The 19602-nt window shown below is 42.3% G+C and overlaps 1 protein-coding gene across 3 annotated transcripts in view; it reads right to left on the minus strand.

Moving 5' to 3' along the window:
* The window catches only part of LOC111870501 (proton myo-inositol cotransporter), a 170678-nt gene that overhangs the window by 139326 nt on the left and 11750 nt on the right, over positions 1 to 19602 (minus strand). For all 3 annotated transcript variants that reach the window (XM_023862835.2, XM_023862834.2, XM_023862838.2), the window contains exon 2: positions 2574 to 2671. In XM_023862835.2, coding sequence (XP_023718603.1) covers positions 2574 to 2671 — 98 coding nt within the window. The remainder of the gene's footprint in view (positions 1 to 2573; positions 2672 to 19602) is intronic.

The following is a 19602-nucleotide window of genomic DNA, read 5'->3' on the forward strand; positions in this document are numbered from 1 at the left end:
AGTCACAGGAGGTTGGAGAAAACTGCATAATGAGGAGCTTTATAACTTGTACTCTTCTCCAAGTATAGAATGATGAAGTCAAGGAGGATGCGGTGGGCAGGTCATGTAGCACGAATGGGGGAGACGAGGAATGCGTATAGGATATTGGTGGGAAAGCCAGAAGGAAAGAGACCACAGGGAAGACCAAGGCGTAGCTGGGTGGACAATATTAGAATGGATCTTAGAGAAATAGGATGGGATGGTATGGATTGGATAGATCTGGCTCAGGATAGGGACCAGTGGAGGGCTCTTGTGAACACGGTGATGAACCTTCGGGTACCATAAAAGGCTGGGGAATTCTTGAGTAGCTGCAGAATTGGCGGCTCCTCAAGAAGGGCTCAGCTCCATGAGTAAGTAAGTATGTACAAGTATATGAATGTACACAATAAAGTGAGATGCTTTTGGTGGAAAAGTAGCCGATATTTACACTTGATTTTGAGTCCGATATAAATACATAAATGTATTTTATTGCGGGTAAAGCTAAAGTTGTCCCTGTGCCTAACTAATTAAAACTCTACACCATGAAGGCGTATCGGGGGATTTGTACAAATCGCGGACCGGTTTGCACCTTGCGAAATTTCCAATTGATGCGGAGAACCATGTTTTGCAGGCGCTGCAATTTTAAGAGGTAGGTGGCTGCCGCAGCCGATCAGAGTGTCCGCGCGGTCTAAGGCACGAACCGTCACATACACAGCTCCCCGTGGTGTTATGATAGTGCGTTCAGCTAGGTGAAAACTTCGCAACACCGCTGACCCGGCCCAACATTCCTCACAGATTGTTACTGTAACTGCTGATAGCAGAATGAGTCATTAGCGCTGATAAACGCGCGCCGTTACAGTTACAGCAGCAATCTGTGAGGCATATTGGGCCGGTCAACGGTGTTGCGAAGTTCCTCCTTGATTGAACACCCTGTACTATGCTGTAGCGGAGCTGTTCTGTGTGGAGGCAGCGGCCTTGCGACGGGCTGATCGCCTCCTGATCGTCCTACCGCTCTGTAAAAGATTAAATAACTGAAAAATTGGCTAAGGCCCAACAAAGGGCTGTAGAGCCCGTGATCAATGAGTGAATCTGCTATAATATGATTATCAACATTTTAGTTATAACGCGACTGATTTTTTTTCTTGGCACTACAGCCCCAGTGGGCCTAGGCCTACCTCCATGAACTTCTCCGTTCACTTTGGTTTTTCTAGATCTTAGACATACGGTAGGACTCCTTGGGCGGGTGATCAGCTCGTCGCAAGGCCTCTACCTGTACACAAACACAGAAAAACGCACACAAACATCCATGCCGGCTTCCGAGCGAGCGAAGATAGTGCATGCCTCAGACCGCTCGGCTACCGTGAGCGGCAGTGTATAAGAATAATATATAAGAATTCAGTTCGTACCTCACAGGAAACAGATCCGAACCCACGGTCCCGGCTTCCGAGCGAGCGAAGACAGTGCATGCCTTAGACCGCTCGGCTACCGTGACCGGATGACTGATTTTAAGTGCCATAATTTTTATTTTCTTGACTGAAATTTTCAGGCTATGCATCATACTAGTACTGTTAAAGCCATAAACTGAAAGCTGTCATTTATCTTCACTTACTTGGTCACTCGCGAACAGTACCGTATTTAAGTACTGACCTTGTCTTCTAATTCCGATGTCAATTAAGACTAGGAGCACTATTTTCACATAAACGTACAATTGTGTTCTCGTTCGATATGGTGCAATTTAAATAGCACTTACAGATTACATAAGACAATGTATGTACACACTCACAGGGCTACGTCCACAGTTATCGAAAAGACTGAAGGTCATAAGGTTCGAAAACGCGCTGTAAAACACAACGTTAGTAATATCCCAAGCTTCTAGCCTACTGGATGAGATAACAGGCAATGCTAGACACATCGACTTCCTTATCATTCTGACTCCAACCATCCTATCACAGAGAATATTCGTTTGATTTTTTACGTCCAATCTTACAATTTTACTGTATAACTAAAAGTTAAAACTGATAAAATTAAAATGCATTTATAAAGTAACGTCAACAATAAATAAAATGATGAAGAAAGATGATTGAAAGAAATTTACATCACGCAGTCGTCAGGAAACAAAAATTCAAGACCGTCCGTCTTCTCTTGTTTTATTCTGTTTAGAATGATCAAGTCAAGGAGGATGAGGTGGGCAGGTCATGTAGCACGAATGGGGGAGAAGAGGAATGCATATAGGATACTGGTGGGAAAGCCACAAGGAAAGAGACCACTGGGAAGAACAAGATGTAGGCGGGTGAATATGGATCTTAGAGAGAATGGGATGGTATGGATTGGACTAATCTGGCTCAGGATCGGGACCAGTAGAGGGTTCTTTTGAACACGGTAATGAACGTTCGGGTTCCATAAAACGCTAAGAAATTCTTGAGTAGCTGCAGATTTGGCTTCTCCTCAAGAAGGGCTCAGCTAATAAGTAAGTACAGCGTTATCAGTCTAGTCCCATTGCGCATGCGCGTTATTATAAGGAAAGTAATCAAATCTACACTGATGTCCCAACGTACCTGTCAGCCATCCGCCGATGAGTGAAAACATCCAAGCAGCGGCGATTGTTGAGGACACGATACATTCATGCCATTCTGTAGACAGCTTGAATTCATCCCTGCCACAAAGAGAAATCACATTTGAATATGTTCACTCACAACTGACTCCAAACCAAATCCACACGATCCAACCATCCTCAAAAGTGTAAACAAAATTTAAAGGTAAATTGGTCTAAATGTCGCAAATACTCTGCTATTCATTTGGAACTAACAAAGAACGCCACCACGCGATCCAACACAAGAGCGATATGAATCAAGTTCGCATCTACACAGTTGATTTCCTTAAGATATGTCTCCAAAATTACCTCTCTCCAAAAGCTATCCACCCAAAATAGTTTAAACACTTTTTGTTTCTTGTGCAGCCATTCTTACTTTCTGTATAATTAATACAAAACTCCGTGGTTTTAGTCCGCAAGAGAACTACACCGACCGAGCGACCGTCGCTTATCGGTGAAGTTAGTGTCAACTTTAGCGTATAGATGGTGTCGCGTGGTCAGCGCAAAAGATCGCACGGCCATTAATCTCGGTTTTCTAGACCGGAGCCGCAATTTACTTGCAAAAGCTCCTCAATTACCCTCACGAGGCTGAGTGGACCCTGTTCCAGACCCGCTACTTCTCAGAAATTCTGGTAGCGCCGGGAATCGAAACCGGACCTTTGGATCTGTAGCCAGGAACTCTGACCACTAGACCACAGAGGCGGTTAAAGATTTTGAAACTGGTTATCTTCCGCCGGGAGAGAGGCCGATACGTGGCTCCCAGTTTTTCCTGAATAATGACTTGCCTCTCATAATTATTGGCTTAAATCTATTCTAATTGACGATTAAAGTCTTAACACATACTCTAATTGAAAAAAAAAATGGTTGTGAGGATACAAACTCTATTGAGTGAGACGAGCGTCCAGTGACGGAATTCATAGTTATCATTTTAAACTTTTGACCTTTACTATCGGAGTTATTAATCTTCAAATTATTACATTCTCTTTTTTTAACACATTCTAGAATCAGCCTTTGTTATCAGAAACCGAAAGTTCAATGTCGTCAAAAACAAAGTCCGCTACTGTACACAATCCATCTTCCATTCTTGCAACCTATTTTCTGATATGAATATTAATCTGACGTCCCTCTATGTCCTTCCTGTTTTTCAAGCGACTATTCATCAAAAGGCTTACAAACAAGAATACTGCATTCGTCTCGTGCATGCGAACCATATGTGCACCCCACCGCAACCTGCATTTCACATCCTCGACAATTTTAGGCAAATTACGTGAATCACGAAACTCTTATGTTAGTCAATATCTTCATTTCCAGCTTAATTTATCTTGCTGAAGTCCATGTTTCTCTTCCTGAGGAATTTAATTTCAAACATTCGTCATTTATGTCAGATCTGGGCTCCTCACGGTACATTGCGCTTGGTCCTTGATGGCTACTTGCTTGGCTTAATCTTCGACGCTGAAGACGGAGGCAGTACATTCCTCCGAAACACAGGTCAACTTCTACTCGACTACCCGGCGCTATATTCCAGAATATAGAGCTCTTCACTTATAATCTATGTTCTCTCCTCAAAACATGGGACCACGCTTTGCGACTACTGTCATGGCGTTATTCAGGGGGTCGGACCCAGCCAGAGATTTCATACTTACTAAGAGAGCTGGGCCCTTCTTGAGGATCCGCCACTACTGCAGCTACTCAAGAATTTCCCAGCATTTTTTGGAACCCGAAGGTTCATTGTCGTGTTCACAAGAGCCTTCCACTGGTCCATATCCTGAGCCAGATCAACACAATCAATATCATCGTATCCTATCTCTCTTAACATCCATTTTAATATTGTCCACTCACTCACGCCTTGGGCTTCTCAGTGGTCTCTTTCCTTCTGGCTTTCCCACCAATATCCTATATACATCCCTCTTCTTCCCCATCCGTGCTACATGCCCTGCCCCACCTCATCCTTCTTGACTTGATCATCCTAATTATAGTTGGAGAAGAATACGGAGATTTAAGGCCGCGCCACAGCTCAAGCGGTTAGTCGCTGGCTTCCCACCGCGGCGGCCCGGATTCGATCCTGTGTCTGGTCAAGTGGGATTTGTGGTGGACAAAGTGGTGCTGGGGCAGGTTTTCTCCGAGTACTTCGGTTTCCCCTGCCAATCTTCATTCCACCAATTGCTCCACAATCACCCTCACCTATCATCTGGGGCTGGTAAAATAGGCCAGAAGTGGCCGCAGTACAAGGGACTTAGTCCCACCCCACTAGCAATAAAAAAAAAAAAAGAATACTGCCGCCTATTGGCGAAGTTAGTGCCAACTTTACCGGATAGAGAGCGTCACATGGTCAATGCAACGGATTACCACGGCCGTTAATTTCGGTTTCCTAGACTGGAGCCGCTATTTCTTTAAAATAGCTCCTCGATTATCCTTACGAGGCTGAGTGAACCTTATTCTAGACCCACTACATCTAAGAAAATCTGGTAGCGCCGGGAATCGAACCCGGACCTCTGGATCTGTAGCCAGGAACTCTGACCACTAGACCACAGAGGCGGTCCATTCCAGGCATCAAATTTATTAAATCCTTATTGCTCGATAATGTATAATTTCCTGTCCACTCATACGAAACATTATAGTAGAGGGCTCTCCATTTTTGTGTTAATGGTCGGCAGTGCTCCAGAAGTAAAGTAGAAAGGGTTTCCAGAACTGGTTGGACATGTTGTCCACGCGCAAGAGGGATTGCCACAACCAACGAAATTCACTTCATGCACTTGGAATATTACATGTTGGATTAAGGCCTAATGGAGCACACACTTGCGCAGATTCCCTCAAACATTTCAGGAATTATTTTAACAAATACAGAAATTCAGAAACCGATACGAAGGTCTCACACTATGAAAACTGAGGCTCCAAAGGCGGAGACTATGAGTCAGACTGTTTTCTGAGATGTCACGTCGTGTAGTTTGAAAAAAAAGTTCGACGACGTTTCGGAGGAACGTACCGCTTCCATCTTCACAGGAGAAGGGTACGAGTAATGGTATACCTCGAAGATGAAGGCAAAACGTTCCACCGAAATATCGGTAAACCTTTACCAAACCAAAGCACACATAAGTCTCACTACAAGAGCGTGGAAGTATCAATCAAATAAATATTAAAATCTTCCGGGACATAACATGTATTCGCTGAAAGTCACCTCCATCTTCAGGGTCCAGAAACCAACGTGAGAACAGGTGGAAAGCAGAGTATCAATCAAAGTGTTTCCTGTATTATCAAAATTAAGTGGTAAAATAACTTTCAATTGTGTTATTGCCTCTGTAACCGTTGTGAGAACAAAAGGCAGTCATGCCTGCTGACTCAGATTATGCAACACTACTTACGACTGGCTATTTTCAAATCGCCGCTTCCCACGACCATATACAAATGAACTATCCACGTGCACTATACGGCCTTCATTCTAGTGTGGCAGGATATGAAACCGAGAGAACATAAGCGATGGTCTATTACAAAGAATAGACAGAGCGTAAAACTGTTTCGTTATTGAATCACATGGACGGAAGAAATATTTTACGTTATTTTGAGCGAGGGTGACTAAACACTTCATACTTATGTAACAACGAACAAAAAATTCATATGGAGTACTTAAAGTGAAGGACACATACACAGAATCCATCTGAAATAAACGTCTTCCTTTCTGGGAAGGGGACCGCCTCTGTTGTCTTGTGGTCAGAGTTTCTGGGTACTGCTGCAGAGGTCCCGGGTTTGATTCCCGGCGCTGCCAGATTTTCTGAGAAGTAGTGGGTCTCGAATGGGGTCAACTCACCCTCGTGAGGATAATTGAGGAGCTATTTCAAGGAAATAGCAGCTACAGTCCAGAAAACCAAGATTAACGGCCGTGGGGATTCGTTGCACTTACCATGCGACACCCTCTATCCCCTAAAGTTGGCACTAAAATTCGCCGACAAGCGGCGGTCGCTCAGTCGGTACAGTTGGCTTGCGGACTACAAGCCACGGAGTTTTTTGGTTTTGTTGTCACTATACACTTCATACTTATGCATCAACGAACAAAAATTTATATGGAATACTTAAAGCGAAGGTTACATATACAGAATCCATCTTAAATAAATGTATTTCTTTCTGAGAATGGCATCTCAGTGTCATACTTACTTACTCATGGAGCTGAGCCCTTCTTGAGGAGCCGTCAATTCTGCAGTTACTCAAGAATTTCCCAGCATTTTGTGGAAACCGAAATTCATTGCTGTGTTCACAAAAGCCCTCCACTGGTCCCTATCGTGAGCCAGATCATCCCCATCTTAGCCCTAAGATCCATTTTAATTATGCCCACCCACTTACGCCTTGTTCTTCCCAGTGGTCTCTTTCATTTCAGTTTTCCCACCATATCCTATATGCATTCCTCTTCTCTCCCATTCGTGTTACATGTCCTGTCAATCTCATTCTCCTTGATTTAATCATTCTAATTATACTTGGAGAAGAATACAAGCTTTGAAGCTACTCAATATGCAATTTTTCTCCTACCTCCTGTCACTTCATGTCTCTTGGGTTCAAATATTCTCCTCAACACCCTCTTCTCAAACACCCTCAGTCTATGTTCCTCACTTCATGTCAGAGACCAAGTTTCACACCCATACAGAACAGGAAAAATTATACTCTTCTTTTGAACATTTTTGTAACAAGCTATTTTTTACGGTGACTTTTTAGCCCTACGTCCAACACCCCCAGCTGGAGGACCACCCCTTGTTCACTGTCCGCGACTGCTTATTCGATATATTCGCGGTGTCCCTCCATACCTGGAGGGCGTCTCTTCTATCAGCAACCTGAGGACGCGTCATGCCGTCGAGACAAGGGTCCCACCAAACACGGTCTCCGTTTCAGACTGTCAAAGAATCCCATATCATCATATTTCCGTAAATGTTTCGTTATGAAGCGAAATCAGTCTCATCTTCTAGGGCTTCGTGACAAAGAAAGAAAACTGATAATTGTAAAAATACGTTTAACTGCAGATCCCTCCATTGCATTATGTGTATAGAATGATCGATAGGTCGCTGTGTCTGGATATTCTCAATCAGACTGATGTCAACCCAGATATTTTGTTTTTGTGATCAACAGAAAAATTCCTTCTTACTAAATTCTCTTGACAATTCACTCAATGCGATGTACAGCGTTCATATCATTCCGGTATGTAAGCCTCGTGAGGATAATTGAGGAGGTATTTCAAGGAAATAGCGGCTCCGGTCTAGAAAACAGAGATTAACGGCCGTGGGGATTCGTTGCGCTGACCACGAGACGCCCTCTATCCGCTAAATTTTGGCACTAACTTCGCCAACAAGCGGCGGAAGTTCGATCGGTATAGTTCGCTTGCGGACTAATACCACGGAGTTTGTTTCTCTTTTATGAGGGACTCATTCCTATACTGTGCTCGTGGATTTGTCCGAGCCAAATTCGATCTGTTCGAATACTACCAGTAAACAATCTGTTGTACAGAAACACAAACACGACAGACCTGTGCATTAATTAATTTCCACCACTCAGCCTTTCGTTTCTTCACGGACCGCAATAAGTGAGACAGCTGCAGTTATCCAGTTAACTCCAAAGAACTCCATGAAAGAAGGTACGTCTGTTTTAGAAATAATCTGTACTGAATATAAAACTTATAAATAAATGAAGGTGAAATATTGTATTTAAAGCATCCTCTTACATCAATATATCATTTATTTCATATAATATATATTAATATATATCCGTCTCCGGTCTAGAAACCCGAGATAAACGGCCGTGGGGATTCGTTGCGCTGACCACGCGACACCCTCTATCAGCAAAAGTTGGCACTAACTTCCCCGACAAGCGGCGGTCGCTCGGTCGGTATAGATCGCTTGCGGACTACAGGCCATGAAGTGTTTTTTTTGTACTATATATCCGTCACTAATGTAACCCGATAGCCACTTTTCTTCTTCGTTCACAACATGTTTCGGCCATATATGGCCATCATCAGGTGTCTCCACTACGCTAAAACTGCTGCACTGAACGGTATGTCACAGTTTCATTATCATTTTTAATGTGATACGCCTTAATTACAAAATTTAAAATTTAAAATTTATAGAGATCAGGCATAATTAAACTTAGTTAAAACCAGTTAAATCTCATGCTTCTTGTCGGTATCGTCTACTCGTCCGAACGACCTGTTTGCGCAACCTTTCCTGCGGCGTGGGTGTATTCGTGTTATCGTGTAGTTCTTGGATGTAAGTGCGGTGCTGTTCTCTCTTACACGTGCTCCTTCAGCTGCAGATTCATTGGCCAGCCTGTGTAGTTGCGTTGTTGTTGTTGTTGTTGTTGTTGTTGTTGTTGTTGTTGTTGTTGACTCGTATGTGTAAGCAGAAATTCAGAGCCATACATTAAACGCCTTCTCCACACAGCTCCTGACTTTTCACTAGGGACCGGATTTTAATGCAAATGCATATTTCTTTCTTTCAACCAGAAAGTATGCTCGTTTGGATATACGTATGAATTACTTCATTTCTTAAATTTTGGACATGGTTTGATGGTGCATATAAATGCATATTTTGCCTGTTTTATGAATAAGCATCATATTTTCGAAAATCTCTATTTATACTGCATATTTCCTTTCTAAAATGTTTATCATATATATTTCTTAATTTTATGTTCAAATTTTCAGTCATGGTCGTGTGTATATAATTTTTCTTTTCCGTATTAGAATATGTTGCATATTTGACTCAACATTTCGTCATGATTCATGTTTCTGATGCAATACCCAGGACGGGACTTCCCCGATCCCTCTACTCGTAACTTGCCTCATCCGCGTACCATCAAAGTGGCCGCGAAGAGATTAGTCGGAAGCGTTCACATGTAGCCGCTATCAACGTAATACTATTCAACCGATAAGGGACTGCACTTACTTATTTCCGAAGTCTCCATGAGGTTCGTTACGCTTCTTCATTTGAAGCTGGGGGCCATTCACATTAGTGGTGACTAGTCTGTAGTTAAGTTTGTTTAGCTTTCTGTAGTCATGCCGAAAGTGAAAGTAAGTCAGAAAACTAAATTACAGCTGTATCAGCGGGAGTTCGAAGGAGAGATGATAAGTACGGATAATGAAATTCTTTATTGCCGAGCGTGTGAGAAAACAGTTGGTTGTGAAAAACGCTTTCATGTGCTTCAGCATTTGAACACTAATATACACAAAGAGAATATTAAAATTAAATCCACGAAAAGTGCTCCTGTTAAAGAATTGCTTAGTGAATTTTCTAATAATAGTTTTTTCACAGTTTTCCTTTGATTTATGCGAAGCCTTTTTAGCGGCAGATATTCCGCTGTGGAAACTAACCAATCCTACTCTGAGAAACTTCACAGAGAAGTATACACAGTGAAAAGTGCCGGATGAATCTACTGTGCGCAAAAATTACCTGAAGCAGTGTTACGATCTTACAATTGAAAGCATTATAAGCATTAGGGCCATAGAAGAAGAAGAAGAAGAAGAAGAAGAAGAAGAAGAAGAAGAAGGAGGAGGAGGAGGAGGAGGAGATAAGATTCAAGATAATTTTGTGTGGGTATCAATCGACGAAACACAAGATTGTGGGGGACGGTTTATTGCAAATTGTATAGTGGGGGACAGTTTATTTCAAATTGTATAGTTGGATCCCTTAATAAGAATGAACAATCTACCCCATATCTTCTTGCGGTAGAGCAATTTGAAACCACAAATAGCTCCGCAGTTTCCGAATTTTTTATCATTTCCATGAATTTACTATGGCCAAATGACATTCAGTATGAGCGCGTATTGCTCTTTGTGACTGATGCCGCAAGTTATATGATGAAAGCCGGTACTGCTCTTAAAGTTATATTTCCAAACATGACACATTTGACTAGCCTTGCCCATGGGTTGCACCGTGTTGCAGAAACAATTCGTGCAAATTTTCCGCTTGTTGACAAGTTGGTGTCTTCTGTGAAGGAGGTATTTGTTAAAGCGCCATACAAAAAAGAAGCCTTTAAAGCAGTAGCACCGAGCGTTCCATTTCCGCCGGAACCAATTTTAACGCGCTGGAGCACGTGGCTGTGTGCAGCGAGTTAGTATACCGAACATTTAGAAACAGTTAGGAATGTCGTGAATACATTTGATCCCAAAAGTGCAGCATCAATTCAAATTGCCCAAGATGCACCAAAAACGCAGAACTAGAAACTAATCTTTCCTACATATCTGCTCATTTCTCTCATCTTCCATCCGCCATTTCGTCACTGGAGGCAAGCAGTAGCAATATTACTTTGTATCAGCCGTTAAGTGTGTTCAAAACCACCATTTCCAAATTGAATTCGATTCCTGGAAGAGTTGGTGAAGTAGTAAAGGAAGAAGTACACAGCATTCTTTCAAAAAATCCAGGATATGAACAAATTTGTGAAATTGAAGAAATTTAAATCGGTAAATGTACTGAACTGCCAAGTAAAAAATCACTAACAGTGGAGCAAATAGCGGCTTTCGTACATGCGCCCTTAAGTTCCTGTGAGGTGGAAAGAAGTTTTTTTCCCGCTATAAGGACATCTTACGAGACAATAGGAGGCGACTAACTATGGAAAACCTAAAACATTTAGTAATTGTGAACTGCAACAGAAGAGAAGTTGAAAGTTCGGAGAGCTAAATGTGAGTACCGTTGGTTTTTTAAATTTGTAATGAAGTATGTTGGTTTTGTTGCATGATTTGTATTTAAGTATAGCGTTTTATTGCAAGTGAATCATTCAGCGATTACATAAAGAGAACTTAAATATTGATCTGTTGGTCTTAAAATAATGTAAAATCAATTTTAATATTTGGTATAAATTTTTATGTGCATATTTCGGAAGTTTTTCATGCATAAATGTATACATATTTAAGGGATTATTAGGGAATAAAAATCCGGTCCCTACTTTTCACGTACCTACGGTGCTACCCCCCCATAAAAAAAACTCCGTGGCCTGTAGTCCGCAAGCGAAATATACCTATCGTGCGACCGCCGCTTGTCGGCGAAGTTAGTGCCAACTTTTGCGGATAGAGGGTGTCATGTGGTCAGCGCAACGGATCCCCACGGCCGTTAATCTCGGTTTTCTAGATCGGACCACTCTCATTTGGTGCATGTGTATTTCATTACGTAATGTCTAACCTCCGGCCGTCATGTCATGGCGTGGGAGTGAGGAGCGGCAGAGAATGGCGTGCAATGGCTGTGCTTCTGCGCTATAATGGGTACCCATGTCGGGGGTCCGATTACCACTGGTTTCACGTTTGACTTGCTGACTCCAGTCGAAAGAAGTGACGCGACTTCCTCTCCCCAAGTCCCTTTCTACTGAAGATTCAGATTTACTGTTTGTCAGATCAGTCAATATGGTGACTGGCTACGTGCTGGATGACCGGGACTCGATTCCCGACAGGGACATGAATGCATCTATTTCCCGCCCAGTACAGATTTGCGTTGGACTCTCACCCTTCTACCGAACGGGGAAACGGTAAATTTACCCCTGTAACAGGCAGTGAAGTGCCATAGGGTTTTGAGAGGTCGAGGCTCCCAAATTTTATCTAAACAATCGGTCACATATAGCGGTGAGACTCAGCCTTAAGAGACGGCCGCCATTTGCCGCCAGGAAGAGTCCTTGTACTCATTTATGTTAAGAGGCTGAGTCGAGCCCAGGGCCATTGAAGGGCTGGAAAGATGTCAACTGAAAAAATCCAACGACATTATCGGGAATCGAACCCGCGACCTTCCGTCTTGTAGCACAGTGTCTCAACCAAGTACGCAATCGGCCCTTTTCCCTGGAAGTAAGCGTCCAGGGCGTTAAGCTAACCCCTCACCCGCATTTATAATGAGGCCATGGAAGGCAGTCGCACGAATAGACGCCTTACACAGCCCTTCGAATTGTTCCACCTCCCCTTCGAGCGTAATTACCTACAATGCCTTCTATTTATTTGCAGTTTATTTAATGACGCTGTCAGCAATTGCGACTAATGGCTGGATAATCCTGAATAGTGAACTGGAAGGGACGTAGAAGGAAGAGTCGTTGCCTAATTTAAGATACTGTACAGGAATCTTCCTGAAGGGACTGAGGAAAACCGCGAAATATCACATGACAGTCGGTGTCCAGACCGAGATTCGAACTGTGCACCTCACGAATACGAGTCAGAAACGTTACCTTTGAGCCAGCTTTCTCCGTATATTCCCCTCCAATTTTCCAGCTACTTTGGACACAGAGGTAGTAATACTCATGTGATAACCACGGCTAGTGACAACTGATTTTAGCTGGTTAACATATGCTAGAGGACGCTAGCTACTAGCAGGACGCCTCGAACACCGTTATTTCCACCATCCACATAACGTCTGCGGCCTCAGATTAAGAATGCATGGAGCTATGCCTACACTTCCCACAACCCTTCATGATGTGATGCTTAAATAAACACAAGCATGTATATTACCTCCTAAGCCTGTACAATGTCGGTGAAAGATTGAGTCACTTAACGAGGGCTGAAATCGTTCGAATATGAGATGCATAAATTTATTTCACAAATTTACTTAAGAAACATGCAACACTTCGTAATTCCAGTTAGTTTTGCTGAAGCATAATGCTTCTATATGCTTCTATAAGCATATAAAGATTTCTTTATTAAAATCCGTCACAACACAACAACAAAACAATTGATGTTTAACAGTATTTTGCTCCATGTTTCGGCTTTTTAGAAAGCCATCATCAGGCAAATACACAATTAAAGTGTTCTTAAGCTATTGGATTGCATACCATATAACTCAGTGCAGTGTTCGATTTTCGACAATATACCATAATATAATAAAAAGTAAAAAAAAGGTAAAGCTATCCCTGTAACGGGCCGTGAAGTCCCATAGGGTTGTGAGACGTTGAGGGTCCCACATTATCTAGACAATCGGCTCAAAGATGGCGGTAAGGTTGTCAGCCTTACGCGCCGGCAGCGCTTTACTCCCCAGGAAAATTATTTAATTAATTCCTGGTACTCATTTCTGTTAGAGGCTGAGTCGACACCAGGGCCATAGTGCGGCTGGAAGGATTAGGTTAATTGAAAAAAAAAAAACATCGAAAGACCTCATCGGGACTTGAACCCGCCTCCTTCCGGCTTGTAGCAAAGTGCCTCAACCAACTACGCTACCAAACATAAAATGCAATAAAAAATAAAGATTAAGAACAAGTTAATTGTGTATTTGTCTGATGATGGCTTTCTAAAAACCCGAAACATGTAGCAAAATACTGTTAATCATAAGCTGTTTATTGTTGTGTTGTGATGGATTTTAATAGAGAAATCTATATATTTAACACAGCAGGATGCATCCATTGAAAATTTAAAGCATATATTTTGCTACTAACATGAGGTGTAATGTGTGGTTACCGAGGAATTTCAGGATTTAAACAATGGCTCAACTGCGGTGAACCTCAAATTTTCTTTACTTTAACAAACGAACAGATAAATGCATGCCTGCTCCATGTTCGTATTTACTTCAGTCTTCATGCACCGACAGCAACAAAATATTCAAACGGCCTTCATAATCTTAAACTACCTTAAATACCGGAGAAGATCAAATCCAATTAATAATAATTAACAATTTTGCTAAAATCTCCGTAAAATCCCTAATTATTATTTTGTAATACACTTCCCAATGGTGACATTTAAATTCTTGTCTATGAATCTATTAAGGACCACGTGCATGTATAGGTTATATAAATGGCATTACACGCCCACATCAATAAGACACATGAAATATTCAGAACACGTACACAAGAGGAACCGTCCATGACATATTTCAGCTGCTGCACGTTAAACATGACACGGCTGGATAGAATTTAACATGTAAACATTACGTTTCCGAACATTATCCAACGTCCTGTTTTCATTTTGAAACAACATTTAAAAGACCGGATTCTGTCTCCGTTTTCAGGTAAGACCTACTCAGTTTCGCCCAATCAATAGAGGTACACCCCAGCTTCGGACACTTGCACCAACACCAGACAGGGTATACAAGCCAAGCACATCACAATCCATCTGCGAGAGCTAAGACAAAACACTCAAATATTAAAAGCGCCACACGTATGAGGCGTTGCACTAGAGAGACCTTTAAGAATAGACAGTTCTCTGGTGCAAGGCCTCATATGAGAGGAGTTTCTAATATTTCCAGCAGAATAGATAATGTTATCTGAACCAGAATAGAAATAATAGGTAGTTCTCTAGGAGCCGGGATAGCGCAGTCGGTATAGCGACTAGCTACGTGCTGGACGACTGAGGAGTCGGAGTTCGAGTCCCGGTGGGGTCAAGAATGTTCTCTTCTTCACGTCGTCTAGACCGGCTCTGGGGTCCACCCAACCTCCTATATAATGGGTACCAGGGGCTCTTTCCCGGGGGTAAAGCTGACCACTCACCTCCAGCTAGTGCCGAGATCAAGAAAATGTGGATCTATACATGAACTCCCCCATACGTCTTCATGGAGTAATGCTTAATTAGTTAAGCATAGGGACAACTTTACCTTTTTACCTTCATACATTTTTGGTGCAAGGCTTCATACGTGTACAGTTTTCAGTATCTGCATCAAAATAGATAATTCTACGGTCCAAGGCCTCACACGTGTGGAGTTTTAACTTTTTAATGTTTTTCCTTAGCACTCGCAGACGGTTTGTGTTGTGCTTGGCTTACATCCTGTCTGGTGCTGGTACAGATGCTTGGAGACAGGGACTTCTCTATCGATTTGGTCCAACTGAGTAGGTTTTACCGGAAGACGGAGACAAAATCCAGTCTCCGAAACGTTCTGTTTTTAAATAAAAACAGAACGATGGATAAAGTGCAGACAAATAATGTTTGTATTAATGTACCAACGTCACAAACTTTTAGAACTTAATATGCTTTTAAAATAATTTTCCTAATTATCAGTAACACATTTTGGGGTCTTCAAAAAAAATCATATCGCCACTCTCAAAAACAGCTCATATACAAGGCTATAAATATTTTGTTCTCTTTTTCTTTTTGTATCATCTCCTCTAAATCCTCCTTATTCTTTCATTATTCCTAAGCATCAGTAATAATGTATGCTGAGTAACATCTCTTGTGACGCCGCGCTATAGCTCAAGCGGTTAGTCGCTGGCTTCCCACCGCACTAGCCCGGGTTCGATCCCGGGTCTTGTCAAGTGAGATTTGTGGTGGAAAAAATGGCGCTGAGGCAGGTTTTCGCCGAGTACTTCGGTTTCCCCTGTCACTCTTCATTCCACCAATTGCTTCACAATCACCCTCACCTATCATCTGGGGCTGGTACAATAGGCCAGAAGAGGCCGCAGTATAAGGGACTTAGTCCCAACCCACTAGCAATAAAAAAAAACTTCTTTTCTGTTTTATTCGTTCATCCCTCTTCCGTGCTCAAACTTTTCATCGTTTTCTTAATCAAATGATTATTTATTCGCTTAGTGGGGGGTCACTGATTGGCCTATTGTACCTGCCCCGGGTGATTATGATGATGGATAATTTGGTGGAATGTAGATTGGCAGGGGAAACCGAAGTACTAGGAGAAAACCTGCCCCAGCGCCACTTTTTCCACCACAAATCCCACTTGAGGAGACAGCCCGGGCCGACGCGATGGGAAGCCAGCGACTAACCTCTTGAGCTATGGCGCGGCCAACCAAAAGATTAGCTCGTATTTCTGTACAATTACTGTCCACGTCTATTATATTGTCCTCTTATTTTTTCCGGCAACCTCACTTCCATCTGAGGCAATTGTCTAGAAAGCCGTGGAAGGCTCGACGTCTCACAACTCTATGAACCTCCACGGCCTTTTACAGAAAGTTTTTTTTTACCTCAACATTTTATAATTCGTTCTTTTCAATCTCCCGTACATTCGTTTTCTGCCTATTCATTTCTTTTCCTGTCTCTTGATTTCTACTATTCAATTTCCTTTCTATTAATGTACAGAATTCTTCAAACTCCATTTCGAAGCTAATATGATTTATGAGTTGAACTGAAGTTTAGTTTTAGAGGCATCACTTCAACAACGGCGAATATGTTCACGCCTTCTTCCGTTTTGAGTTCTGGCAGGAACACAGAAGCATTCACTCTTAATTCCCGTTACCTTTAAGGTAGAAGATGAAGTTATCCCTGTCATAAATTAATTAAGCACTATGACATAAAGACGTACAGGCGAGTAGCTTAACCTGGCACTAGATAGAGGTGAGTAGCCGGTTCCACATGGTGAAGTGAAAATTCTTGCCCCCAACGAGACTCGAACTTCGAACTCTTGGTCGTCCAGCCCGTAGCCAGTCGCTATACCGACTAAACTATCCAAAATATATGAAAGATATTTCTATTCTAAAAACGACATTTTCAGAGGTTGAACTATTTGTTTTAGAATGTGGTGCAAATCGATTCCAGCGTATAAACCACTTATCGACAATGCTCCCGTGCATATTTATATTCTGATTTTGTTTGCTTGACTTAAAAAGTCGAGTGACTATGACTTTCAGACTGTAATATACACACAATTATAAGTATGAGGCCGAAGATGACGGTGGTGGTGGTGGTGATTAAATGATGATAATGTGTGAAAAGAAGAATTAATAAGCCGGATGTCTGATGTGTTCAGTATGCAAGCGATTTCCGTGCGCTGTGTACGTGTGGGACAGAGAATTCAAGGCATTGACCCGTGCAGAAAACATTATTTCAGACATAAGTTGCAATAGCTTCGAATTTGGCAGGACAGTTCAAATTCCCATCTTTGTTCTCTACAAATTTTACGTTTATCGTCCAAGTCTAGAACCAGGTTTTTGTTTTATTATTGCTAGTGGGGTGGAACTAAGTCCCTTGTACTGTGGCCACTTCTGGCTTATTGTACCAGCCCCAGATGATAGGTGAGGGTGATTGTGGAGCAATTGGTGGGATGAAGATTGGCAGGGGAAACCGAAGTACTCGGAGAAAACCTGCCTCAGCGCCACTTTGTCCACCACAAATACCACTTGAACAGACCCGGGATCGAACCCGGGCAGCCGCGGTGGGAAGCCAGCGACTAACGGCTTGAGCTATGGCGCGGCCCATAGAACCAGGTGATAGTTGCATGCGCCATCCACATGACTTCAGGGCAGTTTATAAAAAAACTCCGCGGTCAGTAGTTCGCAAGCGAACTATACCGACCGAGCGACCGACGCTTGTCGGCGAAGTTAATGCCAACTTTAGCGAATAGAGGGTGTCGCATGGTCAGCGCAACGAATCCCCACGGCCGTTAATCTCAGTTTTCTAGACCGGAGCCGCTATTTCCTTGAAATAGCTCCTCAATTATCCTCACGAGGCTGAGTGGACACCGTTCCAGACCCACTACTTCTCAGACAATTTCGTAGCGCCGGGAATCGAACCCGGACCTCTGGATCTGTAGGCAGGAACTCTGACCACTAGACTACAGAGGCGGTCTCAGAGCAGTTTATACCGAAGTAGAACACGCAAGAGCCAGTGCAATACTGTATTGATTCTTAAGGAAGGTCAGTCTCGATGACGTAAAAATATTACGCACTTCATTCACCGTCCATAGTTCATATTCTACATCGTGTATTTCATCAGACTTTAACTTTTAAAGGAAAACCATTGCATTTAGCAATTAATGGCTGACGTTATTAATGTTTCGACAACAAATTCATCTGTGAAAATTGCGACAATATACAAAGGCAGAAGAAATGTGTGCAGAACATTATATAAAGGTCTATCAAGGCCAAGCCCTGGAAAATAATTAGTTTCATTCTCAGAAAACTGTCATTCGGAAAGTCTACCATCGTATATTTGAGAAAAGGAAAGAGACGACGTACATAAAGCCGTAAATTATACGGCAGTTTCCATATTTCCGTTTCATGCATACGTGTTCTTAGGCCTGGCCGATCTCAGCAGACTGCGTAGTGGATCTGGCCGACACAACTGAGATAAGGCCTACAGGGTGTGTATGGATTGTAATATAGTCCTATTAATGAAGCATCACCGTGCAGCTGTAACCACTATTCCGCCATTTCTCGCCATTCCTCTCACGAGCAACCCAGAGGCCTGGTCTGAAAGTATGACCTACAGTATATATGTCAATTTAAGTGAGTCCCGCTGTTGCAGCGAGCAAACAGTGGCGCACTATTCGGGGCCAGAACTCAGTCTGGTCATCAGGTTCAAACTGTATTTTCCAAAATGCATGCAAGATGAAATTTCAACAGAATAAATAGCTAGAGTAGATTTACCGATTTTTTCTACTCTTTTTTTATCCTCGTTGCAAGGACCCATCTATTTATACCTGTGGTAATTGTCACTCTTTTCTGAAACTAAAAATAAGCCATATCAGAGGAGGACAACAAAACAAATAAGGAGAAATATAAAATGATGAATAAAATTCTGAGAACGCTTACCACATTATAGGACAGGATAACGATTTGAGGGAGTGTAACAGAGCAAAGAAGAGTGTTACATCACTCACACTCTCTTAAGAGGTGCTTCATTCTTCTGTTATTTAATGTATTGGAACAACTATAATAAATTGAAACCTCATTTAGGTGGAAATTAAGAGGAGACTGAACTCGGATAATGCTTGCTACCATTCAGTCCTGAAACTTTTGTCTTCTCGTCTGTTGTCCAAAAACATAAATATACAAAACTATAGTTTTGCCCGTAGTTCTGTATGGGTGTGAAATTTGGTCTCTGATATTAAGGGAGGAACACAGGCTGAGAGTGTTTGAGAACAGGGTGTTGAGGAGAATATTTGGACCGAAGAGAGATGAAGTGACGACAGACTGGATAAAATACATAATGAGGAGCTTCATAACTTGTACTATCCTCCATATATAATTAGAATGATCATGTCAAGGAAGATGAGATTGGCACGGCATGTAGCACGAATGGGGGAGAAGAGGAAAGCATATAGGATATTTGTCGGCAAGCCAAAAAGAAAGAGGCCACACGAATGAACAAGACGTAAGTGGGCGAAAAATATTAAAATGAATCTTAGAGACGCTGG

Source organism: Cryptotermes secundus, unplaced genomic scaffold (assembly GCF_002891405.2).
Source record: "Cryptotermes secundus unplaced genomic scaffold, Csec_1.0 scaffold51, whole genome shotgun sequence".
Classification (NCBI taxonomy): domain Eukaryota; kingdom Metazoa; phylum Arthropoda; class Insecta; order Blattodea; family Kalotermitidae; genus Cryptotermes; species Cryptotermes secundus.